We start from the raw sequence: 19,374 nt of genomic DNA, 5'->3' as shown, positions 1-19,374 counted from the left end.
TGTTGACCTTTGTTTCGGACTTTATTCTTAAGCTCAATTAGGTTCAAAGAATAGATTGTGTGTAGCAAAAAAAAAAAAAAAAAAAAAAAAAAGGAAAAGCTCGAGTGTCTAAGGAGCTCAGGCTCAATCATATTAGAGATCCAAATTTTATTAGATTTGCTTGACATCGTGCAATAGAAAAACTATCAGCTTAGGGAGAAGGCTCATCCTGGCTTCCGTTTTCCGTCCATCCTGGTGGGGAAGACAAGGTGGATGGCATGGATAGGTGTGTGTAGTGCGGTTTCTCATATCTTGATATGGACTGAACCAGAAGTGGGGTGGGGCTGTAGCCCCTCAGGCCAGCCCCCAGCTGCTGGCTTGTGCCATAGCCACGCATATAGTTTGCCCCTCCACTCTTTAGAAGCGTCTTTCCTCCACTCTAGTTGCTCTGTGAACCACCTCCTTTGTACGAGCAGTTCGGTTCCCCAAGAATGCACTCTCCATGTGTCCTGGGGAGCCTTTCCGGGTCCCTGCTGTTGCCTTCATCTTGTCAGAGCAGGAGGTGGGGCATGTGCTTGGGGGGACCTCAGCTGAGGTTAGGTGTGTGCACGCAGAAACACAGGATGGCAGCCAGAGCGGCAGTCTCGTTTGTGCCTTTGGGTTTTTTTTTTTAATTACTAATTAAATTTGTTATTTGATGATTTTATATGTGTGCCTATATGAAACACTTTCTGATTCTCTCGCCTCCCTCTCCTGTCACCTCTTGCCTACAAACCCCTTGCCTACATCCATGTCTCTTTGTTTTCTTCTGTGACCCCTGACATACAACCCTGCTGCTTCCTCCGTGACAGCGGCGGGATGCCCTTCCTAACCTGCGCTAACTGACCAGCACACCTCCTTCATTTCCGGAAGCTGATGCATTTCCTATTAGCAAGTTATTCCCCAGCTTGCCCTCTCCTCCTCACACACACCCTGGGGCAGGGAGCAAACGCCTGTAATGCTTGGAAAGCTAAGGCAGGAGGATCATGAGTTCAAGGACAACTTAATGACCCTTGATCTCAAAATGAAAAGTAAAAAAAAAAAAAAAAAAGTGTTGAAGTTGTGTCTCAGGAGTTGAGCACTCATCTGGCACACAAGCAACCCTAGATTTAATCCCTGGGACCAGAGCAGCAGGGAGTCCTGAAGTGGGCGTGGCTCTCTGCCTTCCCCTAATTCTCCCGTAGGTCTAGAGAATTGCACCCCTTCCTAATTACAGCCCACTCAGGATTGGTCCAGTGGCAGAACGCTCCCTCCATGCCTCTTCGTTGCCAGGAACATCTTCATTAGAATCATGCCCTTTGGCCCATCTGAGTTACATCCTGGTTCTGCCTGGGTGGCGGAGAGTCACCACAACATTCACTTAAGCAAGGGACAGTCTTTGCTCTGAGTCTCCCTGCCACACCACATATTATGGTGAGGCAGCGGCCTGTCCTCGCCACAGTACAAATCTGTATCATAGCAGAGACGCCCCTCCACGGGCTGAACATTTGGAGGATGACTTTCTCCTTCACAGGCCCTCTGGTGAAAGGTCAGGGTTCCCTGAGCTACGTGCAGAAGGGAATAGCAGCTGAGGCATTCCCAGCTCCCTTGGCCAATCTGCTGGCTGCCCAATTACCCGGCTGGAGGCTTCCCTGGAAGCAAAGCAACAAGATCACATGCAAGGCTCAGCCGGTCCTTCCACCTCCCCACCATTGCACATCCAAATAGTGTAAGACTGGCTGGTTAAGCTGTCAGGAAACAGCGCTACTTGTGGAAACTCAACCACCCTGAAGGAGAGGCCAAAGATGGGCACTTCTGGACTCAGCCACACATGTTTAGACCTTCCGTGCCTCTGGGCCCTCGGTGCCACGGCTGTCCCAGACAAAACATATGGAGGCGTCTTCCTGCTTTTGTTTTGTGGCCATCTTGATGCCTCTGCTGGCTGGGCTGCTGAAGAGACCAGTCATAAGAAGCAGCTTTCTCAAGATTGGGTGCCAGGCATCTTCTTGCTAATTGTGATGTTTCCATATGATTGGGAGGGAACTCTGGGGACCTTGAGTCCTAAGCTGGACCCCTGGGACTAACTTAAGCTTTCACGCTAATTATCATCCAAGGCAGCTTACAGCAGGGCATTAGCACTCATGTGTTTTAGTGACACACTGCAGCAGAGGTTTGACATTTAAAGAAAGGGGGTGGCTGGGCAAGGACATTGTGTGGGAATGCTGTCAGAATGTCCCCTACTGGTTCTAGATGAAGTCCTGTAGGAACTCCTCTCAGGGGCTGAGAACAGGTGAAACCTTCAGATGGCCTCTAATCCACTTTTACAGGCCCTCTCAAGGAGGTGAGATTATGGCCAGCCTTCCTCATCCTATCAACAATCGATGCTCCCTTAAATCCCCATAGCGATGGCTGTATAGACACTTTATTTATACTGTTTCCCATGAGGCCCAACTCAGACCCCACCAGAGATTTGAGTCTTGCTAGTGGATCCTACCAAGCAGCCTACCACAGAGATAACTGTGGGTGACCCTTACATTTTCCTACCCATGTGAGTTCTGAGAAGACGCATTTCCTATTTTCCAGCGCACGGTCATCTCTGTTGCAGGCAGGTGAAACTCCACGGGCCGGCTTCTGAAAGATCCGAAAGCCCACCCACACCCCCTGCATTGTCCCCTCGTCCTGCCCAGCCCTCTCTGAGGCACCCCCTCTCTAGAAGGCTCACTCAAATGTTCACTGTGGCCACAGAGCTTCCCAAGGCAGGGGGGAGAGGGAAGTGGGGGACAAGGGAGGGGACCCCCAAGTGATTTAGTAGCCTATCAACCAGATTTGGACTGTTTATTGAAAATGCTTATTATTTATAGTAGTGCACAGGCCTAAAAGCCTAGCACAGGCTGCTTTTAAAAATAAACCTAATAAATAATCACCACCCTCATGATTTGTCAGTGTGGAGAAAGAAAGCCACTCTTTCCTAGTTGGAATGAGGAGCTCTGGAAACACCAGGCTCCTTTTTAAATTTTTTTTCTCCCAAAGAACATAGAGGAAATTCCTGTAGGGACCGAGAGATCTGAGCACAGTCGGTTCAAAGGGGATTATAAAAGGAAATTAAAGACACGTGTCGCTCCTTACCTCATCCTAACTCTTCCACACATAGTCACAAGACAAGCATTCCAAATTTTCAGACCCTCAGGTCTCATTACTTATTTTTAGGTGACATTTGTTTTAATTTTCTTACCCAAAAACTATTTCAAAGCAAGGAGTTGAGGGTAGGTTACTTTTGAATTGAATGCTGCAGGCACACTGGGCAGAAGCTCAAGTTCCTTTTCTTTCTTTCTTTCTTTCTTTCTTTCTTTCTTTCTTTCTTTCTTTTTTGTTTTAGAGAAAAATCCATTGTGATTTTTTTTCGTCCTTTTCTCCCCCTCCTTGCCTTTCCCCTCCTTTCCTCCTTTGCCCAATCTTTCTCCTTCTCTTCCCCCTCTCACTTTCTCTCCTCTCTTTTCCCCTCTGGTATCTGTGTCTCACCTCTGTCTCTTTGCATTTGAATGCTGGATACAACCAGACACTTAGACAGTCTCTTTGTAGGTCTCTATGGCCAACTGAAAGCAGAACTCAGTGATCTAGCAAACTAGTCTTGAGGGCAAGTCAATGGTTCTCCTTTTCCCTGCCTCTGTCTCTGCCTCTCTGCCTCTCTGTCTCTGTGTCTCTGTGTCTGTGTCTGTGTCTCTCTGGACTCTCTGTCTCTCTCTCTCTTTGTGTGTGTGTGTGTAAATGTGTGTATGTGTGTAGGTATGTATAATGTGAGTGTGGGTATGGGGGATAGAAGAGGTGGATGTCAGATATATTTCTGATTGTTCACCACTTTATATTTTGAGATAAGGTCTCACATTGACCCTGCAGCTCACTGATTTGCTAGACTGGCTGGCCAGCAACCTCCTCCAATTCACTTGTCTCCACCAGGCTTATCAAATCATGGCAAAAACAAAAACAAAAACACAACTCATCTTTTTGGCATAGGTGTTGAGGATCCAAACTAGCCAGGGCAGAGACAGACAAACAGACAGACACAAAAGGGCGTGAGTGGGATGCATCCTTCAAAAACATGCCTCCAGTGACTTCCTCTAACTAGGCCCACCCGATAATAACCTATTCAGTATGAACTGATTGGTATATTGCCCATGGATGAAGTTTTTGCCCTCAATATCCAGTCACCTCTTAATGATTGGATCCACCAGCCAGAGGATGCAACTTCAACACGTGGGCCTTTGGGTGACCACCATGCATGGTCTTGGGACTTCTTTCTCTCACAGTGAACTCTCACCTGTATTAGTCAGGTCGAAATGTGTCTGCAGCATATTCCCTTGAGATGTTCTAAGCTTCCATGACTTGGTCCATGATCCCATTACTGTTTTGCCAGATGTTTGTAGGGCAGCCTTCTGGCTGGCCATTCAGAGTTCTGAGATTCCTTCTCTAGGTGCTGTTGTGCACTCTGTATGCCTCAGGTCTCCCTGGGAGTCAAAGGATGTGAGACTAAGAAAACTTTAGGAGCAAATGATGTCAAAGGCAAGGCTTGGGAGTTCTGTGTCTTACCTCTACTTCCTTTCCATGTCACCCAGGGGACAGTTAGTGTTAACTGTCGACCTGACAGAATCTGGGGTCACAAAATCAGGAGACAGCCTTCTGACGAAGCCGGTGAGCGGTAATTTTGATTGTGTTCATTAAAATGTGAAGTGCCACCCACACTTCACAGGGTATTCCCTGGATAGGACATGAGAGTGTAAGAAGAAGAGATGAGCGGCAGCAGACATTTATTACTCTGCTTTCTGATTGTAAGCGTGATATGATGTCTTACTTTCCAGCCACGATGGACTGTGTAACTTTGAACTGTGAGCCAAAACATACGTTTTTCTCCCTTTGTCAGAATATTTTATCACAGTTAGTAGGAAAAGAAACAAAGACGGATCACAATTTATTTATAGCTAATGTCTACCCAGAAAGAGGAAAATAATTTGATACGGATCCAGCCAATTTCTGTCTCATCTCACTCAGGAGGCGTGGTCTCCTTATGCTAATAGGATTCCTGGAGGTACACTCTTGTAATCCTTGCTTCTTCTACCTACTGTGCTCTCTTTTTGTTCTTGTTTTTAAATTTTTATTTATTAATTATAATTTATTCACATACATTCTGATTGTTATCCCCTCAATCTTATTTTCCAGTTCCCACTCTCCCTCCCTCTTCTGCCTGATTCCCTTCCCCTAGACCTCTGATGGGGGAAGGAGCCTCCTTCACCATCTGATCACAGTTTATCAGCTCTCAGCAGAGTAGCCTGCATCCCCTTCTTCCATGTGCCCACAAGGCCACCCTTCTAAGGGGCACTGATCAAATCATAGACAGCAGAGTTCATGACAGAGGCAGTCCCCTCTCTCATCCCCCCCATACACATGGAGCATGAACTGTCCATCAGCTACGTCTGAACAGGGTTCTATGTTCTCTGCATGTGCATCAGTTTGTGCAGGCCCTCCCTGGGTCCAGATCCACTGGCCTTGGTGGTGTCCCTGTGGAGCTCCTGACCTTTCCAGATCCTTCCACCACCTCCCCCCGTGCCCTGCCACTCTTCTATACAACTCTCAGCATTCTGGCCAGGGTTCGGCTGCAAGTCCCAGTATCTGTCCTGAACCTCTGCTGGGTGGAGTTTCTCAGGGGACTTCTATGTTGGTCTAATATCCACTTATAAGAGAATATATACCATGTGTGTCTTTTTGGGTCTGGGTTACCTCACTCAGGATGATCTTTTCTGGTTCCATCCATTTACCTGCAAATGTCAAGATCTCCTTGTTTTTGATAGTTGAATAGTATTCCATTGTGTAAATGTACCACAGTTTATCCATTCTTTAGTCAATGGGCATCTAGGCTATTTCCAGATTCTGGCTATTATGAATAAATCTGCTATGAACATAGTTGAGCATACGTCCTTATTGTATGTGGAGCATCTTTCAGGTATATGACCAGGAGTGGTATAGCCGGGTCTTGAGAAAGCACTATCTCCAATTTTTTGAGAAAGTACCAGATTGATTTCCAAAATGGTTAAACAAGTTTGCACTCCCACCAGCAATGGAGGGGTTTTCCCCCTTTCTCCACATCCTCATCAGCATGTACTGTCACTTGAGTTTTTGATCTTAGTCATTCTGATGGGTGTAAGATAAAATCTCAGGGTCATTTTAATTTGCATTTTCCTGATGACTAAGGACACTGAGCATTTCCTTAAGTATTTCTCTGCCATTTGATATTCCTTTGTTGAGAATTCTCTGTTTAGCTCTGAATTCCACTTTTTAAATTGGATTATTTGGTTTGGTGGTATTTAATTTCTTGAGTTCTTTATATATATTTGATATTAGCCCTTTGTCTGATGTAGAGTTGGTGAAGATCCTTTTCCAGTCTGTAGGCTGTCATTTTGTTCTGTTGACAGTGTTCTTTGCCTTACAGAAGCTTTTTGGTTTCGTGAGGTCCCATTTATTAATTGTTGACCTGAGAGCCTGAGCTATTGGTGTTATCAGGCTAAGAAAGAAACTACAGAAACTACACCCTTCACAATAGCCACAAAAAACATAAAGTATCTTGGTATAGCTCTAAGCAAGTGAAAGACTTGTATGAAAAAAACTTCAAGTCTCTGAAGAAAGAAATTGAAGAAGATATCAGAAGATATAAAGATCTCCCATGCAATACCTATCAGAATAGCTACATAGTTCTTTACAGACTTTGAAAAAACCAATTCTCAACTTCATATGGAAAAGCAAAAAATTCAGAATAGGTAAAACAATCCTTTACAATCAAAGATCTTCCAGAGGAATCCCCATCCCTGATCTCAAACTGTACTATAGAGCAACAGTAATAAAAATGGCATGATACTGGCATAGAAATAGACTAGTTGACCAATGGAATCAAACCAAAGACCCATAAACCCACATACTTATGGACACTTGGTTTTTGACAAAGAAGCAAAAAACCATACAATGGAGAAAAGATAGCATCTTCAACAAATGGTGTTGGACGAATTGGATGTCTACATGTAGAAAATGCAAATAGATCCATATTTATTGCACTGCACAAAACTAAAGTCCAAGTGGATTAAAGACCTCAACATAAAATCAGACACACTAAATCTGTTAGAAGAAAAACTGAGGAAGAACCACTTTGAGCTTATTGGCAAAGGAGGCAACTCCCTGAGCAGAACATCAATAGCTCAGGCTCTAAGCTCAACAATTAAAAAATGCTTTGGTTTTGAATCAGTGTCTCACTATGTAACCCTGGATAGCCTGGAATTCACTATGTAGACCAGGCTTATCTCAAACTCATAGAGATTCTCTTGTCTCTGCCTCTTGAGTGCTAGGGTTAAATATGTGTGTTACCATGTGCATCTATAATGTGTATGTCATTAATTCACTCATGTGACCCACAGAATACCCGTCTCTGTCTCTTAGGTGAGATAAGTATTGCCATCATCATATCTGAAGGAGAAGGAAATAAGTGGGCATAGTGGTACAGGCCCAAAAGTTCAGTATGAAAGAGGCAAAGGTGGGAAATTAGAGGCTTGAGGCCATCCTAGACTATACCTTGAATTCCAGGCCACCCTGAGCTAAAAAGTGAGGCCATGTCTCAAAAAACAAATAACAAAATGCCAAATGTAATTATGTCTTAAACAAAGCTTTAAGCAACCAAACATGTACAAAAATAAAGCAATAAGAAAAGAGTAATGCTATCCTCTATCTCATCAAGTTTTCCTATCAGCCTAATTTTCCCTACAGAGGCTATGTCTTAGTGAAGTGGAACAGACGTTCTTGTGTGTCCTGTGTATCCATATGAGTCACTTTCCTGCTGACTTTCACATAGTTCCTATTCAAATTGATAGCTTGTGATAACTCTGTCTGGACACACTCTGGTTGCATAAAGTTCCATAGAAGGTGTCAGTGCTTCCGTGACCTACGACATTGTCTTAGTCACTGTCCTATTGCTGTGGGGATAGAGCATGACCAAAGCATCTTATAAAAGAAAGCATTTAATTGAGGGCTTGCTTACAGTTTTAGAGGATTATCAACGATTATCGCAAGAAGAATTCAGACATGGTGCTGGGGTTTACCATCATGAGCCACAGGGAGCTGTGAGGGGAGTCAGGGCCAGATGTGGCCTTTAGAAACCTCAAATCCCATTCCCAATGGTGCATCTCTTCCCACAAGGCCATACTTTGTAATCCTTCCGAAACAATTTCACTGACTAGGGACCAAGCATCCAAAATACAAGCCTATGGGGAAATTCTCCTTCAAACCACTGGAAACATGAACCTGTTATGGACACATTTATTTGTGCATCTTGCCTCCTCTTGCTTTCTCATGATTTCATCTTATCATGTGTCCTCACGAAATACCTGTTCCTGTCTTTTGATGTTCGGAAATCTGTTAAGGATGCGTGAACAATCAGCAACAGCCACATTAGTGTTAATTTTTGAAGGGCATAGATATAGGTAGTTAATATAGGAAGATATTAAGTCCATATAAGAAAACAGAAAAAAACATGGCGCCAACTGAAGACATCTGGAAAAACATCTGGGAGGGGATTTAGCCTAAGAATTGAAGAATGCAAGGACTTGTTCATGAAGAGAGGGGTCAGGGAAGGGCACACCAGAGGAGAGAGCAGGGTCTCAGTTCAACTATTCCTATGCAGGCTGTGTATATGCAAATCTGATGCATCCTGTGTGTGGTCCTGGCACTGCACCCTGGGATCAGCACAATTTTATACTTGCCATTCTATGTGATGCAAGCTTAGTCCTGACCCTTAAGAACATGGCCATGTGCTGTGATTCTAATGTTTATGCCCCCCACCCCTCCAAATTCATCTGCTGAAACCATGTCTTAATTAGAGCTTCTGTTGCTATGATGAAACACCATGGCCAAAAGCAACTTGTGGATGAACAGGCTTATTTGGCTTACATCATTGTTAATCACCAAAGGAAGTCAGGACAGGAACTCAGGCCTGGCAGGAACGTGGAGGCAGGCGCTGATTCAGATGGTGAGATGCTACTTACTGAGTCTTGCTCAGCCTGCTCTCGCAGAGAATCCAGGAGCACCAGGCCAGGGATGGCACCACCCACAATGGTCTGGTCCCTCCCCCTTCAATCACTAGTTAAGAAAATACCTTACAGGCTGGCCTACAACCCGATCTTATGGAAGCATTTTCTTAACCCAAATTCCCTCCTCTCCGATTAATTTAGGTTGTGTTAAATTGACATAAAACTATCCAGCACAAATCCTAATCACTGAGGTGACAGTGTTAGGTGGGACTTGTTTGTCAGTCTGTGGGGTCTCCACCAAAGCACGCCACACACTTCTCACAGGAGTCTCTCAGCATCTTCAGTCTTCTGAGGGCACCAGAGAGGTAACTCCCAATCTTCTCTAGCTCTACTAAAGATGCTGACCAGGTTCTCTGCCGGGACATGACAGAACACACTGGGGCTGTGACATGTGGGTTTGAGGCACAGGCTCAGCCACGTCTTTTCCTCTTTGCCTTTTTTGGTGACCTCTCATCATTTGAGTGAATGATCAGGGGGCATCTCAGCCCCTCCTGGAGCTTACAAACAAATGCCTTCCTGGTAAAAACGGAGGAGGGGATAAAGAAGCCAGTTCAGATGCTCTATCAACTCTTAAGCCCCTTTGGCCAGAAACTTCTGTTTGAGTGCAATTTTATGGAAGCTGTATACATAAAGACTGGCTGACTTCCCCTGGACCAGGGAATAGTGGGGACCACAAACTCTCCTTTCTCAAGCTCTTCTTTGTGGAGTTCAGAATAATTCTACTCCCTGGGAGGGCAGCAGAAAGAGCAAGGTGGAGGGAGGTCTTATGTACCCTTGACCCTGTGTAACCCCAGATTAGCTCACAGAGTGTTTGGTGTCTCCCCGATGAACCCATCCAGTTCTCATGTGCCAGAGAGGCAGGTCACCGGATTACTGCTCCAAAGTTGGAACTTAGAGACAGTGACTCATTGTCAAAGTCCTCTGGGCTGGAGAGACTGTTCACCAGTTAAGAGCACATGCTACTCTCGCAGAGAACTGAAGTTTGGTTTTTAAGCATTTACAGCAAGCACATGATTTACAAACTCTTGCAACTCCAGCTCCAAGGGATCGAGTGGCCTCTTCTGCCTTATGACGGTACCTGCACTCACAGATGCACCCCCAGACACACACACACACACACTCTCTCTCTCTCTCTCTCTCTCTCTCTCTCTCTCTCTCAAAAGTAAAAGAAAAGACGGAAACCCTCCTGTCTCATTCTCATTGCCTTTTTTCTTCCCTTGCAGAGGTCCCGAAGACAGAACAGACCTTTGAAGAACGCTTGATCCTCAAAGCTTTCTTGCTAAAGTTCGTCAACGCCTACTCCCCCATCTTCTATGTGGCCTTTTTCAAGGGGAGGTGAGTATAAGAGTAGCACCCGTGGTAAAGCGATTCACCCAGTTCCCTTCTGACTGGCTCCTCCACTATCGGGATAATCAAGGTTCTTCTGTCCATTGTCACCTCCCACCTTCACCCCTCTTTTCCCTTGGCTGGGATGAACTATCAACCCATCTGGTTGTCCATGAAGAAATGAATTGGCATCCTCAGAATCAAACCCATGGCAACTACGCGAGAGTGTGAGCCACGATCCTGAAGCGAGAATCTTAAAAGAGTCAGTGCCTTTGAGAACGAGGCACAAGAGGACTGAGTGTGAAGCCGGAGGCTCCGCGGTTTGCGCAGTGCCAGCTGGTGCTGATGATATGGATTTGATAGAGGCTTCACAGATGAAAGGCACTGTCCTTCACAAGACTGCTCTTACTTCATACACCAGCCACAGCTCTGGGCCGCTCAGGACAATTGCAGTTCCAACCCTCTGGCTATGAATTCCAGGGTTCTCGCTGCCTCCTCTAATTCTATAATTTGCTGGAATAACTCATAGAATTTGAGAATGTGCAATACTCACATTCACGGCCTTATTATAGTTAAAGGGGGGGGGGCGGGAGAAATCCAAAAACAGCAAACAGGAGCGGCTCACACACTGTCTCAAAGCATCCTGATACTGATGTGGCCAAGGCCTGGGGACACATGGCCCTCCTGGAACATCCATGTGCTTCAGCCAAGCCCCTCTGATATCTCTATGCTATGCTTTATTGAATCATTTGATTGTGTTGTGAGATTAAGCTCAGACTCTTGTCTCCTTCCCCCACTGAAGGCAGACTGCTTTTCTCTGGCTCAAAGCCCAACCTGTATGGTTGATCCCTGGCATCACCTGTCCTCATCCTGAACAATATCTCTAGCATAGATGTAGGAAACAGTCCCAGGAACCCACAATCAATGACAAAGATGCTCCTATAAGAATGGAAATTCTAAGCATTTGGTGCCTCTTCCCAAGAACTAATGACCAGGGTGTAGGGATGCTTTCTGTTTGATGTTTTTTTTTCTTTTGAGACAGAACCTCACTATGAAGCCTAGGCTATCCTCAAACCCTTTATATAGCTCAGGCTTGACATCATTTTATGATCTGCTGGCCTCAGCCTCCCAAGCGCTAGGATCACAAATGTTCCACTCACACACCCAATTAAAATGTCTTTATTTTACAATAGATTTGGATGTAAAACTGGTTCTAATAGACACTTATGTGTGTGTGTATGTGTGTGTGGCAGGTCAGGCCACATGGCTACTAGCAAAGAAATTTCCTGCCAGACTAGAAGCAATTGTATCAGGTCCACTTCTTTGGAGCCAAAAGCGTATGCAGTACCACAAAGAATGTTCATTATCCATGTATGATTTTTTTTTTGTAGATGTGTTTGTAACCCCCAAACACAAACCTATTCAAAGACCTCTGATTTTAGCTCTTCTGAAATTATAGTATCAAAGATACTGCACAAATTAATGAATATAAACCTTACTGGTATTTCTATCTAGAGTTCATAGCCAAGGCAAATTACATACACATGGCATTGCAAACAGAACGGTCCCGACTCTGTGGTACACTGGAAGGGATAGTCTTGGCAATGGTAATACTGTGATCAGTGATAAATGACACAATAAGAAATATAGGAAAAGTATTGGGTGGGGGATGGGCATGAGGTCCAGCAGTACAACATCTAACTAGCATATGCAAAGCCCTAGGGTCAATACCCAGCATGGAAAACAAAGAAAGGAAGGGAAGAGGAGGGAAGGGGAGGGAAAGGTAGAGGAAAGACTGCAATATTATCAGACACAACAAGAAGATTTCACAGAAAAAAAAATCTCAGCTGCACTGAACGGATGGGTAAGTAGAGTTTCAAGTGGTGCACATTTCAAGGAAGGGTGACCACTGTTATTGCCTGCCTGGCTCTGTGGTTTGCTTTCGCCTCATTCATTCTGCTACTGCCTCAGTCTTCTCATCCCTCCATAAAATACATCCTCTTCAGAAGAGGAATCGAGTGGGCTGCTTCCCTTCTTTTGAATATTTTCAGTAGAAAGGAAAGATGCCTTCTTTTCTGAAGGAAGGATGCCTGTACCTTCAGTAGGACTCACCCTCAATTTCCTGACAAATCATAAGCCCTTACCAAAGAGCTGCAACACACATTCAGTCCTTGACACCAGTAGATGGGGGAAAGTACTCAGAAGTCACACACATGCATATACATGTGCGTATGTGCACACGCATGCGCATGCACACGTACACACGCGCACACACACACACACACACACACACACACACACACACACACACACATCCTAGCCCCTTACCACATTTAGCCTCATCCTTTGTTCAGCTATCCCTCTTTCCTCAGAAACGTGGTTGCGTTAGGAACTGAACCTTAAGTATTATAGCTACCTGCTAGTGGATAATGGGTATAAAACTGTCCTTGTGTGATTTGGGACCTCCCTAGCCAGTTCATTCAAAGAGGGCCATTTCCTGTGGAAGATGGCCTTGGCACCATCTTCTTCTGACTCTGGGCACATATTTTTCTTTCAGGTTTGTGGGCAGACCTGGAAGCTACGTCTATGTGTTCGATGGCTACCGCATGGAAGAGGCAAGTACAGCATCCGGCAGTCATGCCTGGCTAGCAGTTTGTAGGATGCCAGCGGTATAGCCCCGTCCTCACCCCATCACAGTTGTATTCATTTCTCTGGTCTCACTGCTCCTGTCTCTCTCTGCCCGCTCCTGCAGTGTGCTCCAGGAGGCTGCCTCATGGAGCTGTGCATCCAGCTCAGCATCATCATGTTGGGGAAGCAGCTGATCCAGAACAACATCTTTGAGATTGGCGTCCCGTACGTAATGATCAGTTTTCACAGCCTGCCCCCTGTGCCCAGAAGTTCAGCATCCACTCCTTTCTCTGCGTACCTGGAACTGTCTTCTTCTCACTTTGTTTCCCAATTTGTGCTAAGATGCTCATGTCTCAGAAAGATTTATCACTTGATGAACTGTACATAGAAATAAAGGGCAGAGATAAGAGATAACTCAGACCCCAAAGCATGTAATACTTTTGATATGCTTCTCCCCCACATTGGGTAAGTAGGAGGGTGCAGGCAGGGTGCAAAGATGAAGAGGAAAGTCTGATGGAGTCATTTAAGAAACTCTGACAACAAAATGCAGAATGCAGGATCTTAGGAGGGGAATCATGAATACCCGGTAAAGTCCCCAGCTTTATGCATATTTTATAGATTGAAATGGTTATGAAACTAAACACTATTGATGGCTACTAAAGTGGGAACAAAACAAAACATGCAAACAAGTAAAAAATCAAACCAGAAGTCCAGAAATATGAAATACCCTGTCTTTCCCTTCTAGTCCTTTGAGTTTTTTCCTTTGTTTTTGTTGTTTGTATGTATGCATGTATGCATATATGTTATATATGTTGGTATGTACAGGTTTACATGTGTGTGAGTGCATGTAGAGATGAACATGTGTGTAGGTGTATGTGGAGGTCAAGGAAAACCTGTTTCTCAGACGCTCTCCATCTTGTTTCTGAGACAGGGTCTCTTGCTGGCCTGGAACTCCCCAGGTAGGCGAGGATGGCTTGCCAGCAAGTGTGAGGAATCTGCCAGTCTCTTCTGCCCCAGTGCTGCCATTAGAAGCTGCTGTACTTGCCTTTTAATGTCAGATCTGGGGATTGAATTTGGTCCTCTTTCTCTATCAGCAGAGCTTCGACCAAGCCCTCCCTCCTAGTTTTTTGTAGTTTAAAGAGGAATCTGTTCCAGGGCTATTTTTAACCAGCTTAGTGTCACAGAGCTAGTTGTCAAAGGTGAACAGGGATAATTCTTTTTTTTTTTTTAAGATTTATTTATTTATTTATTAATATGTATACAGTGCTCTGCCTGCATGTATATCTGCAGGCCAGAAGGGGGCATTAGATCACATTATAGGTGATTATGGAGCCACCATGTGGTTGCTGGGAATTGAACTCAGGACCTCTGGAAGAACAGTCAGTGTTCTTAACCCCTGAGCCATCTCTCCAGCCCCAAGGGATAATTCTGATAGGCTGGGCCGGTTCTCTTGAACACTTACAAAGCTGACCCTGCTCTTGCCGGATACCATGCCCCTGCAGTGGTCAGACAGTCCTCAGAGGATAGGTCAAGATCTTGGGAGTCTGTCTCCGTGCTGGAGTTGTATCATGCACATTATGCTGCTAAGAATTCTTCCAGGGAAGAAAAGCTGGTTGATCTCTTTCTTCCCAGCTGAATTTGCACATTTACTGCCCACGATTCCTAATGGCAACCCTTGGAACTCCCTCTGGCTAGTTTAAGCAGCAAAGGAGTCCATTTAAGTGTAAAGTGGCCACTGGAATGTTCTTCAGGAGCAGAGATTCAGACTCTGAGCAACATGACCAGGAACAATTCTCTCTACACGTCACAAGACGTAAGGGAACGCCCCTGGTGCCACTCCAGGGTCCTGTGCCTTAGATACGGAGAGGGAAACATATATGAAATGGCTCTCAGAGGTTAGATTTAGGTAAAAAAAAAAATTCTCCATATACTGAGTGTTCACTATGTAATACAAATGCCATCAGAACTTTGAAAGTTAGTAGTCCAAATGTCAAGCTTCAAAGGCAGCAGGGTTTCTTCTAGTGTGTGCCTGTGCCACCATTGCCTCTCAGAGGGCAGTCTGTCTTTATTTTCTTTGAAGAACCTGTTTCCTTTCTGAATAAACAGCACATTCACTCTGGTCTTACCTCAAGCACCTCATGACCCAGAGGTGCTACAATGGAGGAGCTAAATCTCCAAGGTGGCATTTCCCCTGACAAGGCCTTTGGGACATGAAGGGAGATGCCAATGGCAAGAGCTAGATCATTTTTCTAAAGTCATGGGTTCATTGGATTGAATAGGCTTCATAGAAAAAATATAGGCCAGCCTCTTTTTCCATATAAATGTCACATTAAAGCCATCTGTTTCTATGTATTTAGGGGATCTGTCACTCTTAAAAAGGTCCTGAGGTTTCTGATTGTCCTTTGAGACACCTTTATAGAGATAAAGTTCTAATGGGGAGCACTTAGCTTCTTGGGGGAGAAAACCTTTTTCAGTAAGAACCCCAATAAGAGCACACAGGGATGTGAATCCGTGTTGACGTGCCGGTCTTCTACATGGATTTCACCGCTGTGCTGCCTAGATTTACATCAACTCAACACAAACTACAGTCACCTGAAAGTAGGAAACCTCAACTTAGAAGACGCCTCCCTAAGATCCGATGTTGAATGGTTATTAATATTTAATATGGATTTATTCTTTTAATAAATCAACAGTTACTTCTTTAACCAGCTTTATAAAATAACCACACAGAGAGACTAGGATCCATTTAATTATCCTTAAGCACAATGTTGTGCAATAATTACTACACCCAAAACCTCCAAACTAGTATAGTTTCTTCCAATTCAGATTTCCCAATTATACTTGCTTTTTACTCATACCCTAGGTCTGATTCATTTCTCCTTTCCACATTCATTCTTCCTCTACTTCCTGCTTTTTCTCCTCCACTCACTGGACCAGGATGCCCCATCCTATTCTCTGTTATTGCTCAGTATTGGCTAGTTGGTGTTTATTGGCAATACAGAGAACAAATGGTGACATTTTTACATGAACTTGAGATAGGAGGTACTTAGAGTAAACATCACAATACAATGTCTGGATTGAAACCAGATAGTGGAGTAGAGAAATCAGCATTTAAAAGAACCAGCGTAAACTGCACACAGTCCACATGAACATTATGCCAACAATCAGGTTATGAGCCAGCCTGTAGAACATTTTCATAATTAACAATTGGTATGGGAGGGCCCACACTCTTGGGGGTGGGGCCACCTCTGGGCTAGTCTCCGGGGTGCAATAAGAAAGCAGGCTGAAAGCCATGATGAGCAAGCCAGTAAGTAGCACCCCTCCATGGTCTCTGCATCAGCTCCTGCCTCCAGGTTCCTACCCTGTTTCCATTCCTGTCCTGACTTGCTTTAATGATGACCAATGCTGTGGAAGTGTAAGTTGAGTAAACTCTTTCCTCTCAGCTTGCTTTTTGGTCATGTTGGTGTTGCAACAATAGAAACTTTAACTAAGATAACCATCACACTCCATTCATTAGGTAGAACACTCAAACATTTTTCTGTTCACATACTGAGACAAACTTATGTGGCACTTCTAAGTGCTTTTTCCTAGAGGAGGAATAATAAGAACATCAGTGTCTGAGTGGCCCATCCCATCTCTCTGCTTAAATAAGCTTCCAGTTATCAATAAGACTGCATCCTTGAGAAATTTGGGCCTTAAAGTTTCATTTTATCCCTATTTACTGACTAACAGTCATTCAGTGATAGTCAATTAAAGCTAGAGAAACAGATGTATTTTGTTCTGTAGGCACACAGCATCTTAGAAACAGCGTTTGTTGTGGACCAACATCCAGAATACACACAGATGATGCTGAAGCCACATCTGGTCCCTTTGAAGCTATGCAGCCAAGTTCTCCAGCACAGCCATCTAGGAAAGCCTTAGTGGCCATCAAACATCTGGAGAAGACACCTGTCTTTCTAGGGTATTGAAGTTCTCTTTTGGATGGAACTGTAGACATCTTACAGACATGATTGCCCACAGTTCCTTTCCTGGACATCCTATCTACCACTTAGCAAATTATTTCTGGATTCAGAGGCCTTTAAGAATTTAAGTGAGTCAACATCCCAGGCATATGTATAACAGTGTGTTGGCATGTTCCGGGTCCATCAGTTCCACCAGCTTACTGACAGATGAAAACACACATGCTGACCTTCCCTGAGGAATTAATTTTCTTGTTTATGCTTATTGCATATGTGTTTGAAAGTGTGCCTCACTTTAATCAATGGCAACTGTGTAGTAATTCACAATGTTGTGTGCAAGTCCCTTCCCTAAGTCTCACTGTGTCTCTTGATGAACGTGGTGTCATTATAGTCATCCGTGAGATAGGTACCTTGCAAGCCTAGGGCTCCATGGAGCTCTCTCCTGCTGAGTGGATTGGTCTCTACATATTCCACATGGAAGTCGCTCTGCTTCAAAGCATGCTTCCCCATTCCAGCTCGAGGTACTGGGGACTGAACTCAGGGTTTCATGCGTGCTGATGAGCCAGATCCCAGCCCTCTGACTTTAGTGTCCAGTCTGGTCTCATGGCATGATGGTGTAGGCAACTTTAAGCATGTCAATCAGAGATTCTGCCATGGTGCCCAAAGTTCCCCATCATCATAAAGGTTGTGTCTTGAGCTTGGTAAGATGAAATCACTATGTTTATGATTAATGAATCTTTCACTTACCACTCAAGATTATACTTGGTAAGACAGAACTCAGATCCCAAATATCTGGCAGTGCCCTGGCAGTGGGGCGTAGCTGGGAAACATAAAATAAGCATTTTAAAAAAGGAATCTTTCCTACTTAAAGGAACAATGGCAATGTAGCCTGACAGTGAGGAAGGAGTCAGGTGGATTAAAAATTATACCTGATCATATTCAGTCGCTTTTGTGGATCTGTTGTGTTATATTCACCATGTGACCTTCAGAAAGTTATTGTACAAGGATTTGCCTCCAACATGTTGTGTAATGGAAATTGGCTTGGAAGGAATGCTTAGCTGTCTAGAAAATGTGGACACCAGAAGAAGGAAGAATCATTTTAGGGGGTTCCAGGTAGCCAAGTTATTGCTGTGTGTCATGGTTTTTGAGCAAGTTCACAAATGTGACTGACAAGACCTGGCTCAGAAGTGCTGCTTTTTTCTTCTGTCTTGTGCCTGTGGGCTTTTGGTTCACAGTTTGTCTGTTCCTTACTCCAGCACCAATGTCCAACTTTTCCTCATAGGAATTAAATAAGAATCTAGCAGGTCAGACATAGTGTCAAAAACAGAGGCAGGTTGGGAAATTTGGTGGTTGATTGTACTAAATAAAAATAAGTGACAATATAATAATGAGTAGTTGTCTCTTTAGCCCAGCAGCTGCTTCTAATAGCAATTTCCTAACATTCTTACATAAAAACATACTGCTTTGTCAGCAGGTGAGATAGGTGACTCTAATAACCTCTCTCAATGAAATTTTCACATTCTCATTAGACCATGTGTGTCTGCCCTGCAGGAAGCAATTCAACACTCCTTGGATAGTAGCATTGCCCTCCAATCTTTGCTTACTTGTGATGAACTTTGAAATTTCTTCCCATGTTTACACATGTAGTTATTGCCATATTAATCATTTTTAAGTTTACACACTTAATTTTAATCTTTATTATTCTCAGAGATAAAAGATGAACATCTGAGTGAGTTACTATGGATAGCTAATAATGGTATGAAACAATCCAGCCAAAAAGTGACATAATTAGACAATCAATGCATTATTTCTTACCCAAGCCTTTCTGTACAAAATCTAAGCTCTCTCTGTGAAGAAGGAATGTGCTGTAATCCCTGGAGTGTCATCCTCAGCGTCCCAGTAGTAGTGTGGGCTTTTCTCCTTGATAGTAAATAATCAGACTGAATGAGGGTGGGAAAGGACGTAAGTTTCTTCAGTGTTGGGCTCTACCCAAGGCCAAGCTTAGAGACTTTCTGATGGCATCCCATGAGTCTGCCTGTGCACGGAGCAGGTGCCCCGGAAGCCATAAAGGAAGTCTTACACTTTCTCCAGTTGTCTGGAGGCCCCATCCCCACCTCCCTTGCTAGGCCTGGTTCAGAAACCACCTCAGAGATGAGCAAGCTCTATGGGAGCAGCTATGGTGATAGGCAAATTCCTGCTTGTGAGGTCTGGCTTCAGACCTGACACAGTTGTGACAGATGCTTTCGAGTGAGAAGCCAGGTGGTTTCATATATCACTGCCCGGAGTGATGCTCACAAACAACTGTTTAAAAAAAAAAAGCTTCAGACATGGTGAGCATCATGGTAGGA

General features: G+C 44.3%; 1 protein-coding gene across 1 annotated transcript in view; it reads left to right on the top strand.

The window, feature by feature from the left end:
• Positions 1–19,374, top strand: part of ANO2 (anoctamin 2) — a 334,924-nt gene that overhangs the window by 274,228 nt on the left and 41,322 nt on the right. Inside the window, exons 17-19 of the mRNA XM_084764895.1 lie at positions 10,337–10,448; positions 12,997–13,054; positions 13,192–13,292. Coding sequence (XP_084621021.1) covers positions 10,337–10,448; positions 12,997–13,054; positions 13,192–13,292 — 271 coding nt within the window. The remainder of the gene's footprint in view (positions 1–10,336; positions 10,449–12,996; positions 13,055–13,191; positions 13,293–19,374) is intronic.

Source organism: Acomys minous (genome assembly GCF_964271855.1).
Source record: "Acomys minous genome assembly, chromosome: 17".
Classification (NCBI taxonomy): Eukaryota; Metazoa; Chordata; class Mammalia; order Rodentia; family Muridae; genus Acomys; species Acomys minous.
The sequence above is the reverse complement of the archived record's forward strand: the minus strand, read 5'-3'. Positions and strand labels throughout refer to the sequence as shown.